The 15830-nt window shown below is 38.6% G+C and overlaps 1 protein-coding gene across 2 annotated transcripts in view; it reads right to left on the bottom strand.

Moving 5' to 3' along the window:
• Positions 1-1995: 1995 nt before the first annotated feature.
• Positions 1996-15830, bottom strand: part of Pak5 (p21 (RAC1) activated kinase 5) — a 197481-nt gene continuing 183646 nt past the window's right edge. For both annotated transcript variants that reach the window (XM_090352002.1, XM_090352001.1), the window contains 3 exons: positions 8816-8941; positions 6652-6786; positions 1996-4261 (listed from right to left, as the gene is read on the bottom strand). In XM_090352002.1, the coding sequence (XP_090208128.1) occupies positions 4106-4261; positions 6652-6786; positions 8816-8941 (417 nt within the window). In that variant the 3' untranslated portion in view covers positions 1996-4105. The remainder of the gene's footprint in view (positions 4262-6651; positions 6787-8815; positions 8942-15830) is intronic.

Genomic DNA, 15830 nt, shown 5'->3' with positions numbered 1-15830 from the left:
GAAATACTAGACTAAATGAACCACATGCAAATTTCTTTTGGGGAAGAATGACTTTGATTTAAATTCTGATCATGGTTCTTAGCAGAAGGGAAAACTACCTCAAGGAATTAGGGACAGTTACTTATTACCTGAGGCTTGAGATTTCCTCTTTAATGGATGTGTAATTTTTCCATTATCTAAGACTTGACATATCTGCCTGGCTGCGAGGGACACAGGAAAATATGAATGGAGAAACTGGAGGAGCAATATTAAAAATTCTCAGCTGTGCCAAACCTTACGGACTCTGCAGCATTCTTTGCCTATGGGAGTACTTTTCTGAGGAGATAGTCTAAATTAACATTGGGGTCAAACACATCCATGAAAAAGTCAATTTTTAGCCCCCAAAGCTGTCTTCCACCATTAGAAACACCAAGTGATTTGACCCAGACAGCTTTAAATCTTGCAGTGCAATGTGGGCCAAGGATGGGTGGTTCAAGTCTGAAGTCCTAGCTATTGTAAGGCTGGGATCGATCAGGATGATTGAGACTTGAGGTGAGTCCAAACAGGAAAATTTGAGAGATTCTTTCTTAATAAATAACTGGGACAAGATAGGATACACCTGGGAAGTGTAGCCTGGGTGTATTATGTCTAGGAAGGAAGGAAGACCCTCTCTCAGATATAACCAACAAAAACCAGGGAAGTATGGCTCAGTAGTACGAGGGCCTGCCTAGCAAATGTGACAACTTGAGTTCAAACCCAAGTAATGTAAAAGAAAGAAAGAAAGAAAGAAAGAAAGAAAGAAAGAAAGAAAGAAAGAAGAGAAAGAAAGAAAGGAAGAAAGAAAACGGAAGGAAGGAAGGAAGGAAGGAAGGAAGGAAGGAAGAAAGAAAGAAAGAAAGAAAGAAAGAAAGAAAGAAAGAAAGAAAGAAAGAAAGAAAGTCGCTCTGGCATCTAATTACCCTAAGAAAATTTAGGAGACTATGGTAACAACTTATAATCTGCAGTTTACAATGCAGAAAAATGAACACTGAGTTATAAACACAAATCAACTTCTGTACAATTTGACATTGGATTCTCTATTCATTTTCTTCCTTGAAAAATGGAACTCACCTTTCTGATCTCACCTTGATGTCTCAGTGTATTTCTAGAGAAATTTTACTTGCCCAAATTTCCAGATGAGCTCTTTTATCCAAGTAATTCCTTGAATTTCATGAGGTCAGTATTAATGTTTTCTCTGTCACACAAGAAAGAGAATGGACCCTGCACTCTCTTCCTGGCTAATAGAGAGCCATCACTATTTTGTCTAATCCATATCCTTAAATTTTGTTATATTCATTGGTAAAAGCTCACAGATTATTTCAGCATCCTTGGAAAAGAGAATCCGAATGAGTCATTAACCCCAAGTCAATTTTCTTTTTCTTAAGCTTGGCTTTCTAGAATTAATGTTTTTTTTTTCCTTTTTTCTTTATAGTAGTAGCTACACAATGATCACGTATAGGTATGACCTCTGGGTATGGGCCTGTTCATATTCAGTTTGGGTCATCATAATGTTAGGTATAAGTTATTAGTTTTTTTAAAAAAATTAGTACCAGCTCTGGGGCTTGAATTCAGGGCCTGGTTGCTCTCACTTAGCTTTTTTTTTTTTTTTTTTTTGCTCAATGCTATAATTCTACCACTTGAACCACTAATCCGTTTCTAAGTTTCTATGGTTAATTGGAGATCAGGGGTTCATAGACTTGTTTGTCCAGGCTGACTTGGAACTGCATTCCTCAGATTTCGTTCTCCAGAGTAGTAGAATTACAGTCATGGACTACAAAGACCTGGCTAACTTTAAAACCACTCAGCTGCATTCTCAATATCACAAGAAACCATTCTTGATCACTCAATGAGACACATTACACTTATAAACTGACATATTGAATAGTTGTGCTTTGCACCACTACTTAAAGAGAATTAAAAATAAATAAGGCACATTGTAAAAATCATGACATGATGATCCCAGTGACACAAGGAGGAAAAGGCGAACATTTATTTTTATTTGCAAGTGTAATTTCTGCCAAGAGTGCTCACATATTTTTTTCAGCTACAGTATGTTTTGGTAAACTCAACAAATACTTTAAAAAATATCCAGTGATAAGAAAATCACAGAAAAATGTTTCCATGACATTGTCAAAAATGTTTGAGTTCAAAACCCACTATTTTCTGCAATGATTTTTTAAATATCTGTTCTGGTTTCCAAAAACGATTTTCTTTTACTTTTCTTTCTATGTGTACATAGTACCAGTTAAATTAAGACCAGCTGTTTTATGAACTTTTAGGACTGCCATTTTCTGGATTTCAATTGCTTGTATTCTTATTTATATTAAAATGTTAATATTTTACATAAAACATTGATTTGCTGTATTTATGAAAAAATTATAGATCCTATTCATGATGCGGCATCTCCAGTTTGAAAAAAAAAAACCCTGAATACCTAATCAGTAGAAGGTCATTTTATGCCTTTTGTTCCTTTAATCTATGATAAATAATTACCAACCTATTAATTACAAAAATTCTTAATTATTCTTAGAGAAACCAGAGAATTTTTTACAAATTTAAACTCATATTTGTTACAGTAATGTGAAGTCATTCGTTAAGAAAAGCCTCTGGTTTTCCAGTTTGATAACACATGGCTTTTTTTTTCTCTGATGCATAATTAATAGAAACTAATGATTAAGTAGCTCTTCCAGAGTTTAAAGGCAAATCTATATTGGCCTACAGATAACATGCAAATTCATCCAACAAGCAACACAAAAAATGTATTGTAGTAGTCATTCATTTTTTTTATCAACATTCAAGAAGATGTAGACAGCAGCACAACTCTCCTATGTCAGAAACACATTATAACACGGTCACCACTGAAGCCAGACCATACCTAGTAAAATACCCTCTGTATCAGCTCAAACTTCCAGCACGATACGTGGACAATAAGTGATTAATTAATACCGTGGTACAAAGATAAAATACAGACAAGCGTTTGGTGTGCTAGCATACCAAGTTTTAGAAACAGTGACGAACGAAACCAAACATCTTTGCCTTGTTCACTCTCCTGGAATTCCCATGGTTTCAGTGAAGCATTCAAGTTGGGAAAAGAGTAGCCAAGGATCTTTGTACAGAAATTGCTCCCTGGGAAGGAAATTTGGCCACAAGGGGATACAGTACCCATTTAAGGGTAGGTGCCAAGTGGAGGCATCCTAGCATTAAAAAAAAAGAAGAAGAAAAGAAAAGAAAAAGGAAAAGAAAGTTTTGCTACTAGAAGCCTTGAAAAAAAAAAGTAATTTATTCCCACCATATTAAGCTTTATCCCAAGGAATAATTTGATGGTATACTGTGGCTCAAATCTGATTTCATTAGTTTTGGTTGGATAAAATGAAATGTACACACCACCACCATCACCCTTAATTCTCCTTCCATCACATAAGACACTTGTTAAGATAAGAAAGATATTCTACTAAAGCTGACGGTGATTGAGAGTCATTGGGTATTCAAAGTTCCTAAAGAATCGTTGGTTCTCTGAAAGGGATAAAAAAAGTAGGAAAGGCTCTGTTCAAACTCCTGCTAGTAAACATGTAGTATACTTCAACTGATACAATGGCTACATGACATCAAAGTACTATAAATTATCAAAACTATCGTACAGAAAAATTACAAATTCATTGCAAAATACATTACACTGCTACCATTAAGAAAAAAGTGCTTTTTTTGTTTTCCTTTCTTTCTTTTATTTGCCAGAAAAGTATTCTTTCAATATAGAAAATCCTATACGGTACCCTGCATGTGGCTAGGATAGATCATAACGGAGTTTGTACTGAGTCCTTCTGATTTGTTGGATGAAGGGCTGCAAGATATAATAACGACTTCTTAAAGCCATTCTCCAAATGACCATGCCAGCTGTCAGTGGAGAGAAGTCTATTTTAAGACAGACGAAGATGCCCTGGTCTGTGGAACCCTGCCGGTAATCACACTGTTCCACCAGTTAGCTGGTCTCGAGTGGACAGGCCTTTTGTATGTTCTGTTGTTTTCCTCATGTTCTCCTGAACTGTTCTTCTGTTCTCACCTAGCTTTGCCATGTATACGAATCCTCAGCTCAGTGATGCCTGTATTGTCTCATCAGGGGAACGATGCAAGATGGTGGACCTGCCAATTTTAAGAAGGGGTGTCCAAGGAGTTCTTGGGCTGTGGCTCTTTGAGAGGGCTCCCTCACCAGCATCAGGTCTAGGAATCCTCGGAGCACTGAAGAAACCTGAGAAAACATACAGACAGTGTGTTGAAAGCCAACAACGGAGCCTTAGCCAGTCCCCTGCCAGGGTTGCCAGTTAATCCTATCAACAACTTCGGACACTAGAAAGATCACTTGAAGGAGAAACATGTTATGAAGTAAAAGTAAATGTTGTCTTTATTAACATGTGGTGTTTTCCTTTCTCTAGCCCAAGTTTGAAGTAATTGGGGGAAATGAAAATGTATTTACTAGAAACAATAACAGTGGCAAGAAAAGTTACAAGAACCACTATTATGAGGTGATTACACATAAAGAGTCTTGGACATGTATGACATATATACGAATATACACATATACATGCCTCATATATATTCCACATATACATATTCATATATACATGTATGTATATGTGATCTATCCGGGCTGCCTGGTATCCTTTCTTGAAGAGAAATAAATGGTTGTAAAGACATATGGGTTTCATTTTTGCCTTTAATTTTGTATATATTTATTTTTTGAAATACACATTATCTACATTTACATGTATATAGATTACATGAATGCCCCACATATTTTTACATATATTTATGTCTATTTATACTTCACTTGTATAAAATTTACAGTATTGCTACCGTACCTGAAACCCATATCAGCCTTTCTTCTTAAAAGTAAGTCAAAAAGTCACAACTCTCTTGAATTCTAATAGCATACCTTAATATGTGATTTACTGAAGTCAAATCAAATGCTGAGAGCTGTTTTGGTATTTTTTCATTCAAGATTCTCTCTGTGAGATTCATTCCTGGCAAATGTGATAAAAGTTCACCCTTTTCATTGTCATGTAGTGTTCACTGCCCAACTGTATCATATATTGCTTATCTACTTGGGAACCAACTTTAACTTAAAACAAACAACTAAACAAATAAAACCTGAGGCTTGACTAGTGTGAAGCTGAAGTTTGGATAGTTTTCTGCTCTATTAGCATTGAGGGTGCCCTTGCACGTGGCTTGCACTGGTGGGATGAGTGTGGAACTATTTTCAAACACTCTTTTTTTTGGCCAGTCATGATCATGGGGCTTGAACTCTGGGTCTGGGCATTGTCCCTGAGCTCTTCAGCTCAAGTCTAGCACTCTACCACTTGAGCCACAGCACCATTGCCGTTTTCCTGGTGTTGAATTGGAGATAAGAATCTCATAAACTTTCATGCCTGATCTGGCTTTGAACCACAATCCTCAGATCTCAGTCTCCTGAGTAGTTAGGATTACAGGCGTGAGCCATTGGCACCTAGCACACTCCATATTTTGTCAACTTTTTATTATTTAAATGTTGTTCAATCTAGTAAAAGTTTCAAGTTCCTGTTGCATTCCACTGGATTTTATTGTTTTGGTTGCAGGCTCATACAACTAGTATGAATGATTCAACTGAGGCTCTTCCATAAGATGCGGGTGAAAGGAAAGAAGAGATTCTACCTATTGCAAACATTCTCTTGCAAAACGCAGTCTTCACATTCTCACTCCTTCATGAAGCAGATGGCAGTAAATGTGGGCAGACCAGCATTTGTGGATGTTCTTTGGACCTGACCCTTCTCAGCAAGTCCTGCAGAGAGCTGGCAGTGCCAACAGTGGAGATTCTTGGACTTGCCATTGTTTCCTGACCTTCATTCTGCTTGGCAAGTCTCAGAAAACAGGAAAGATCTTACTTGGTCCCTAATGTGCATTATGCTAACATAACTGCTATTGCCTTGCCAACTTGTCTGACAAGTCCTCTCTGTCTGATTGCCCACGTTTGTGTACCATATAAGCCTTCTTTCTTGGTTTAGGTCCTTGGAATTGCAGTCCCTTCAATCTAGGATACTCTTCTCCCAACTATCTGTGTGACTAGCATCTTCTTTCCCTTTGGATCTTTGCTCAGATTGGTGTCTTTTGTTCTTCAGCCTAAACCATCTCCTTGTCTCCTTTTCAGCACACCTCACAGTGCTGTTTTGTCAACAGCATGTACCACTCGCTGCCATTATTTTGTTCAGCCATTTCCTATGGTTTATTAACTGATTCTTTAACTAGAACTCAGAAAACCTGAGGTTCTCCTATTGCAATAGCCTTAGTAATTAGGAATCCTTATAGGTAACTAGTATGCAGTGAAGGAATGTTACTGTGGAGCACTCGGCTCATGTGTAAGTAGCCCTTTGTGAGATGAGAAGATCATGCCCCATTGGATAAAAAAAAGCATTGGATTTGGAGAGGCTAGGTCGCCTGTCCATTAATAAACAGAAAAGAGATTTGAATCCAGGCAGCTAACTCCAAAATCCATGCATGGAAATCAAGAGCTTCTCCCTCCCCCACACCAGATGTCTTCAAAAGAAGAGAGAAGCTGGGAGCCCCAATAACTGTCCCAGACCTTGTCACACACATTCTAGTTCTCACCTTGTGCAGGTCCTTCACTCTTGGAGGTAAACTGTCCCGGATCCGCCTCATTGCTTGCAGGGGAGGCTCATTGAAGTAGGGGGGCTCGCCATCAATCATCTCTATCACCATGATCCCAAGGGACCAGATGTCTACCTGTTAAGTACAATCCATGGGTGGTGTCAGGCAAATGGAACACTCTGGAATGTTGGATGCATTTATGGACTCCCAATAGAGCCAACTCATTCATAAACGTAAATGGTATCTCTAATGTCTCAAAATTTACAATACAGGATCTTACAGGCTGTTTTCTGGGATTTTGACTAATTGACTCTTTTCCTTTTTAAAGACAATCTCAATGAAAGGGTGACCATTTAGGAACAAATGAATATCTTAATGTTTTAGTGTTTAGAACGTTGATTTTTTTACCTAACACTTACACCTAACTGAAATCAAGGAAGATTTTTGCGTTTTTTTTGCCAGTCGTGGGGCTTGAACTCAGGGCCTGAGCACTGTTCTTGGACTTTCTCAAGGCTAGAGCTCTACCACTTGAGCCATAGCACCACTTCCAGCTTTTTTCTATGTATGTGGTACCAAGGAATCGAATCTGGGCCTTTGTGCATGCTAGGCAAGCACTCTACCACTAGGCCAAACTCCCGGCCCCTCAAGGAAGATTTTTAAAACAACAACAAACCTAAACTTTTGTGCTATGAAAATAGGGAAGAAATTTTATTTATTTTTTAAATTTTTTTGTGGGTTATGGAGCTTGAACTCCGCCAGGACACTGTCCCTGAGCTCTTCAGCTCAAGGCTTCTGTCCTACCCTTGAGCCAAGCCCCACTTCCTGTTTACTAGAGCTTAACTGGAGATAAGAGTCTCAGGTCCTTTGGTGCTCGGGCTGGCTTTGAACCTCGGTCCTCAGATCTCAGCCTTCTGAGTAGCTAGGATTATAGGCGAGAGCCAACATGCCTGGCAAGAAATTTTATATAAACCCTAAGAAAAGTTTCTGATATCATCATAATAAACTTCAAGAAGTGTCATGGTATGACATAGAATATAGTCTGATTCTTTTACTAATTTAATTTTAAAAAAAGATTTCTTTGCTTCTGTTGGAGTTTTCCCTGATACTTCACCATATTGAAGCCGTAGGCACATAGAACCTTGCTTTATGAGCCATTTTTAGATATTGGAGGAAAGAAAACAAAAGGAGATAACAGGGAGAGGCCATTGCAAAGCTATAAAATCCCAATTCTAGTCATTTCCCATTATAGCCTCATTACACCTCTTATCTGTCCTCTGCATTACTATCTTATTCCTCTTGGTGACCCACACAGAGGATTTTTATCTCCATATACCTCAGAAAGAAAAACATGTAAAATGGAATGTTCATCTGAGGTCAAGCACAAAAGGGAAAGAGAGGAGAGCTTCTCTCCACTTAGACCAATGTCTTTTACTTATCTTTCTACTGGCCTCCTTCCTTAGAGTCACCATCTGCATCACAATGTATAGACCTTAGGAAGTGCAGCTAACATGTGCTCCTAGGCCGCCTAGTGTTATGCATGCAGCCTGTGAATCTCAGAACCTCCCTCTTCTCTTCCTTACAAGGCCTCAGCCCCATGCCCTCTGGCTCATCCTGTGCATATCATATGTATACACCTTACCCTTTAGTAGGTTATTGTCTCCTTTTCCTAATCAAAGAACATTATCTGGTGGATGTTAAAATAGTCCCATAAGTTAAATTGTCACATAAGCTTATTTTTCCCTTTTGTGAAGGTACTGTTGTTTATTCAAGCGTTACTTCTAATGATGGCATTGTCTCTGGTTCTCTTTTCTTTCTCTGGAACATCATAACTGCTCATTAGTGCCTGCTGTGGTACAGCTTTGCTTTGCTGAACCTGCCACTGAAGGCTTGGCCACAGTTCTAGTAACCACTCCTGTCCCGTGCCCCAAAATCCATTGTAGGTTTGCAGTAAACACTGCTCTTGGATCAATCCTGTGGTGCTAACGTAGGTGATGGTTGGTGTCCTTTCTGCCACAGCCAAGGCCAAGAAAGTAAGCAGGGATCAAATGTGAAGTCTGACTTCATTGATCAGCTCTATTGAGGTCACCAATTTTTTTAAGGCCACTAGGTCCCTGATCCTATCCCAGGCTCTGCCACTCTCCAACAATGATGGCTCCACCCTTACCTCTGTTCCGTAAGGTAGCCTGGAGATCACCTCTGGTGCCATCCAGTATGGAGTGCCCACCAGGGATTTCCTCTTTGGCACCTCTTTGGAAACTTGAGCACAGAAACCAAAGTCAGACAGCTTTATCTGAAAAGGAAAAGCAAATGACCAATAAGAAGTTTTCAAACAAAATCTGCTGGAGATAGAAAGACAAATGTAGAACTCAGAATGTGGACGTAGAGGATTTCAAATCCAAACTTATTAAGAAGCATCAGAAATATTAGGGACAGGCTGTCACATCCTCTAAGGACCCTTAGATCCTGTCTACTCAGACCTGTTGAGGAGGAAAATCCCTCCCAGGTATACTCAGATTGGCTTGCAAAATTCCCACCGTTTCATCATACATTAAAAAGAACACTATGAGCCAACAATAAAAACACTCTTGCAAATTCAGTGTGCCTCAAATAATGTATTTAATTATATTGCAAACCTCTTACTTCAATTTAATGTGACAGTTGATGTTTTAGTGCAAATATATTGCTCTTGATTGTGAAACATGTTAGGGTGTTTGTTTCAAGGATCTGGCATAAATGTAGGTTATTTATCTTTAATACCATAAAAGTATTTTGAAGTACAGGTATGTCTGGTGGCACATATCTTAATCCAAGTTACTCTGGAAGTACAGGTAGAAAGATTATGGTCTGAGGTGAAAAAGTACAGGCTATAACATAAAGGCTAGATGTGTGGCTCCAATGGTGGGAAACTTGCCTAAGTCCCTAGTATTGCATCCCCAGTGTCCCTCTGTCCCCCCCAAAAAAACTCACACCCTGAAAATTCTTTCTTTCACAGAGGTCCTATCACAGAGAACAGGCTTAAAAGCATAGTGCACTCTTAGTTACCTACTGACTTTTGTGTCGTAAATGATGAAGATTTGTCTGCTTCTGGGAGGCCTAATTCCTGGTCATGATGACCTGCCTTTTGCTTTAGGTGTCATTAGTGAAGAGAACATCAATGGGCCATTTGAAGTTATGAGTTTTCAAAAGAAAACATCACTTCCAACCCTGCTGTGCAATGGTTTAGATTGACTATTGGAAGTTAAAATTTTCTGTAGATCATATATCAAGTCTCTAAGGTAAGAATTCTCTCTTGATATTCCTCATATTCTGCTGAGTTTCTAAACTTTTTACTTCTCTCCTTTTGGATACTGGGTAGTCTTAGTTACAGTTTCAAATCTTGCCTTTTCCCTTTTCACCGACTTGTGCCAGGGACTGTTGTCTTCCCCACACTTAATTCAGATTACTCTCCTTTGTTCAGAACCTGTATCTTGGGCTAGAGGTATATATGGCTTAGTAGTAAAGCACTTGCCACTTGCCTAGCATTAGCAAGGCACTAGGTTTGTTCTTCTATAGTCTAACAACAAATAAAACAAATAAACACACGTAAAGCAACAACAACAATAAAAATCAAACAATATTTCCTTGTATATTCAATTAGCATATATCTCCACATGGATGAACACAAGAACTTTCAATTAAACTTGATATTCTTCTCTTCTCTACTAAATCTGAACCCTCACCTTCATTTCTCCTGACCCAGTTAATGACATCAGCATCCACTTAGCCATGAAAATCACTCCTGACTCTTCTATCTTATCTTGAATCTTCTTTGAGTTTTAAAAACACCTAGCTCTGTAGCTTTTAGAGCCATCATAGTGTCTGTCACATATCAAGTCCAGGAAATAAAATTTGTTGAATGAATGGATGAACCTCAATAATGGAAATGATACAGTGCTGTGAAAGTAAATATAGACAGATATATTAGTGTTATTGTCTTAGTGTTATTGTATGGTTCTGGATTCAGAGGGGGAGAAAGAGACAGAGACAGAGATTGAGGCAGAGACAAAGAGACAGAGGCAGAGAGACAGAGAGAAATCATCATTTCTAATTGATGAGTGGTCACCAGTCCAGTAGCAGAAAGTCCAGGTAAACCAAGGCTAGGACCAGAAAGGAGCTAGAAGATGAGCTATATTGCCATTATCTTGAGGGCTCCCATTTCCTTGCTGGTAGTGGTTAAATCTGAAAGACTGAGTTTTAGGTAACTAGTATGCTTTATCATAATACTACTAAACTTTGATAGACACTCTTTAAATTATTCAGGCAACCTAAGTTTAAAGGACAGAATTAGAATAGAGCATTTAAAAAAGAAAGTAGCAAGTTTAGCTCTGTGAAGAAATGTGGATTCGTTTCAGGAAACTCTATCTCTGTGTCTCTGCTTTTCTCTATTTCTCTCAGTCTCTATCGATTAGTCTGTCTGTCTTTTCTGCTTATCTCTCTTTTAAGCACATGTGTTGATTTTTTCCCAAAGCTTAAATGTCAACAAATGTGCAAAACTATCCACATCGATAGAAGAGGAGCAATAATAATAACTATACATTTTCCCCCTTTGTGATTACCTATAAATTTACATATTATCTAGTAACCTATTAAGAAATCTCAGTGATTAAAGGAGATAAATGGATCAACATTTTGATACTGCAGATTTTAATGTTAGTGTCTCTCATCCTGGTTTCTCTTAGCTGACATGGAAAAAAAAACCCTTCAAACTCTCAGAATCTGGCATGTTAATAATTATCTTTCCAACAAAGCACAAGATGAGAAATTGAAACTAGATACTTGCAAGTTAGACCTGTTCCTCTGTTGCAGGAGTATGAGTGCTTTTGTATGATTTTTTTTTACTCATCCAACTACATAAAAGAGACAATTTTCTAAGAGAGCATAATTGCATACAACATTTGTCCAAATAAATCTGCAAGTAGATAATGAGAACTCAAGTAATGAGTATAATAAAGCACTTTAGGCAGATCTTAAAAAGAAAATCACACAGCCTTGTGGATGAACCTTATTTTAGATGGAATTGTGTATCTTGGCTGCTTAGGAAAACACTCTGTCTTCCTAATGCAGTTAGGCTGAGAGAACTACAGCTAGCACATTGCACACTCAAAAAGGAGATGTAGTTTGTTACATAAGCACCAGAGGCAGATGGGAGTCTAGGGCCAGATAAAGCTTCTACTTAAAACAGAAGATCCAAGATATTTTTAATGTTTCTAATCTAGGAATCAGAGGCCCTTCAAAAGGGTGGAGGTGGGAGAAAATTCAGCCAGATGCTGGTGGGTCACATCTGCAATCCTAGCTACCTAGGAGACTCACGGCTGAGGATCACAGTTCAAAGCCAGTGCAGGCAGGAAAATCTGAGACTCTTATCTCCACTAAATTACCAATAAAGCTGAAAATAGAGCTATGGCTCAAGTGGCAGAGTACTAGCCTACAGCAAAAGAAGCTCAAAGACAGAATCCAGGCCTTGAGTTCAAGCCCCAGCATTGACACCAACAAAATGAAACAAAACAAAACAAGCAAATAATAAAAGAAATAACTTCATAGAGCAGCTTCTCCCTGCCTTATTAGAGATGCTATCTGTTGAATAGCAAGAGGGGAGAATGGATGGAATTGTGAATGTCTCAGCATAAGTTATTTCTTATACCTTAATTGAGTATATTGTGCCAATCCCTTCTGGATTCAGTGGAGAGGAAGTAAAACACCTTCCTTAATAGGAGAAGAATTAAATGTAAGTAGAGTTCATACAATGGGTGATAGTGTTACATATATGTAGCATGGATTCTCTTCACTATCATTAGCATTAGAGAAGTACAAATGAAAACTACAGCTAATCATTGTATGAGAATAATTGTAATGTGGTCAGGAGCATGGCCTAGTGCCTAGCATGCACAAAGCCCTGGGTTCCATTCCTCGGTACCACATACACAAAAAAAGCCGGAAGTGGTGCTGTTGCTCAAGTGGTAGCGCACTAGCCTTGAGAAAGCCCAAGGACAGTGCTCAGGCTCTGAGTTCAAAAAGAAAAAGAGTAACTAAAATGAAAAACAATAATAGTGCTATTTCTTAATTCTTAGCCAGTGGTAATGTAAAGTGGTACATTTGCTCTGAAAACTAATGTGACAGTTCCTTTCAAAGTTAAAAATGCATTTCTTCCACCATTCTTTTTGCTTTTTCAATGCTAAAAAATTGTTTTCTTTCTTTGTAGAATCTGGAAAGTACTTTGGAATCAATGGTCATTGCATCCAAGGGGCCTTCTATAATTGGTCTCTGTAGTAGAGATCTGGCCTTATCATACTTCATTCTGTTGACTATGATTAAAATAATTACAGAAATGTTAGCACTTACTGCCACTCATCAGACAGTGCTTGCATATTCTCATATTCATCTCTCTTCAGTTAATGTTCCAATTGTTCATCCCTAGGACCATAACCATTCATGGCACATTTTATGAAACAAATGGAAGACTAATACAACAGTTAATAATGTATCTTCCCATGTGAGGTTTATAGATGCATAGAGGGTGCATGAAATGTTTGAGACAAAGTTTTCTGGCCTTTAGAATGACAGCTGAATGATTTAATATGATCCTTAAATAAATTGATTAGCCAAGGGCTTATTCTTTTTTTAAATATTTTTTATTGTAATTCATAAAAGGATTACATGATATTTGCCAGATAGAAGGTGCATTAATTCACATACATTGATACCCTTTCCAAGGGCTTATTCTTTTAGTCTTTGGTCTAATTTTGTCATTGGATATGTTCCTCCAGCAAGGAAGCCCAAACTATCAGTCTCCAGATACAGAAAAAGAAAACTTGGCTTAGATTTGTGCTACATTTTGCTTTCTGTAAGTATTCAATCAGTAGTGCCCAGCGTTGATTTTCAGAATAGTTCATTGATGTGCAAATCATGTTCTTAGATTGTAGGGCCTTACCTCAGTGTTTTCTGAGTCAGGTTAGGAGAGGATTCTTATTTTTTTATACCTTGCTGACTGTATGGAGTATTGTGCAAAAACTGTGGAGACAGCTTTTCCTTCTAGTACCCACATGCATTTATCATGTTAAGAAATGGAATCTCTGTCACATCCTTTGGATCTGGGTTTCATCATCCAAATTTAGGATTTCCTTTTCTTGTTGTTCCTGAGAACCTGTGACCATCACCGTACAAATTAGCCAGCGATGCTCTCCCCAGGTTTGAGTGATAACTGAATACATGTCCTAGTTACTTCCCCAAGAGAGGCAGTCAACATTCAGGGAAGTGAGAGAGGCCATCAAATGTAGACTGGTCACAAATGCCAGAGATCTTAGCTGATGGCTCTTGGAACAGAGACCAGCTGCCAGAGGATGTCAGCTCAGATCTGTCCCACACAGATTTGTGAATAAATACATGACAGTTGTTTGTACTGTTTTGTGCTAAGTGATTTGTTACATAGAAAACATGACTGATACAAGCATTTGCACATATAAAACCTTTTAAAAATCCTTAGCTGAGTAGTACAAAAAGCAGTACTTAGAATTTTCCATTAGGGCCTGGTGCAGTTGCTCATTCCTATAATCCTAGCTACTCAGGAGGTTGAGATCTGAGGATCATGGTTCAAAGCCAGCCCGCACTAAAGTCCGTAAGACTCTTGTCTTCAATTAACCACTAGAAAACCAGAAGTGGTGCTGTGCCTCAAGGGGTAAGGTGGTAGGCTTGAGATGAAGAGCTCAGGCACAGCACCCAGGCCCAGAGTTCACGCCCCATGACCGACCTGAAAACAGGTTTTTTTTTCCCATTAGAGGGGGTTGGGTGAATGAGGAGAATGATGAAAGTTGTGTCATTGATCAAATGCATTATACTTATAAACTGACATTTTGAATCGGAGCCTCACTGTATAACTACTTGAAGATAATAATAAAAAAACAAACTTCTCATTAAATATTATCCCAAGATGGCAAATTACTTATAAATGTATATTGAAGTATGGGAAAACATGTAATAAGACTGTGGGTGATCTTTATGTGGTCTTCTGTTCTTTTCTAAGTCTACCAAATCTTCTGCAATGCTATTTTTTTTTTGCCAGTCCTGGGCTTGAGCTCAGGGCCTGAGCACTGTCATTAGGCTTTCTGAAGGCTAAAGCCCTACCACTTAAGCCACAGCACCACTTTCAGCTTTTCTATGTATGTGATACTGGAGAATGGAACCCCGGTCTTAGTGCACGTTAGGCAAGCACTCTACCGCTAGGCCAAACTCCCGGCCCTGCAATACTATTCTAAAGCAAAGTAGAAGAGGCCAAAATGCACAGGTAGTTTCTTCCAGGTCTATCCTCTGATAATTCCTGGGCAAATTCTAATGAATATATGCATAGAGTTGAAGTTGCTGGATTATAAAAGCCAGAAACATTAAAGGGATTTTGGGTCCTTTACCCCAAGTCTGCTACATCAGGTAGTTTCAGAATATTAGAAGGGCTAACTGATGAAAATCTAGGCTTCAGAATTCTTCCATGGGCGCCTTCTCTGGAATGTTAATTCATTGTTTCTTTGGCTGTTGTGTGTTTGTTCCCTAGTAAGGCAACTGAGCTCCAACAAAATCCTTCATTCAGGTTGTAGTCTTGAGAAGTGCAGAAGTTGAAACATGGAGATATAGTGTGACAAATATTTCCTTCTAGACTCATTCTCCATTTTATTCTGAGGCTTAGGAGGCCACGGACAGCCAAGAGTTTATTGGTAGCTTTTGCCTGGGTTGAGCCAATAGAAACACTATGAGACCAGAATCAAGGAGCAGAGTGAAGTTGGCATACTTATTCTTCAGCTCCAGTGTTCAAGGACACTGTGGGCTACCAAAAATCAGAGCTTTGTTTAAGCAGCTCTGAATATAACAGCCTCTTATTTCCAGCTTCCAGGGACAAATTCCCCAGTTCCCCTCCTCAAGAATGGAGTGCTAAGATTGGTGATCTATTTTAGAATACTGAACTTGTCCTTGTACTGTCTTCTTTATTACTTTTTTCACATCTGCTCACATTTTGATACACCATTCTTTGTGTGTGTGTGTGTGTGTGTGTGTGTGTGTGTTCTAAGACTTGAATTCAGGGCACCAAACTCTTGCTTGGCTTGTTTATTCATGGCTGGTGCTCTACCAATTGAGTCACAGCTCCAGTCCAGCATTTT

Source organism: Megascapheus bottae, chromosome 18 (genome assembly GCF_031878675.1).
Source record: "Megascapheus bottae isolate mThoBot1 chromosome 18, mThoBot2.hap1, whole genome shotgun sequence".
NCBI classification, from domain to species: domain Eukaryota; kingdom Metazoa; phylum Chordata; class Mammalia; order Rodentia; family Geomyidae; genus Megascapheus; species Megascapheus bottae.
This window is presented reverse-complemented; position numbering and strand designations above follow the sequence as displayed.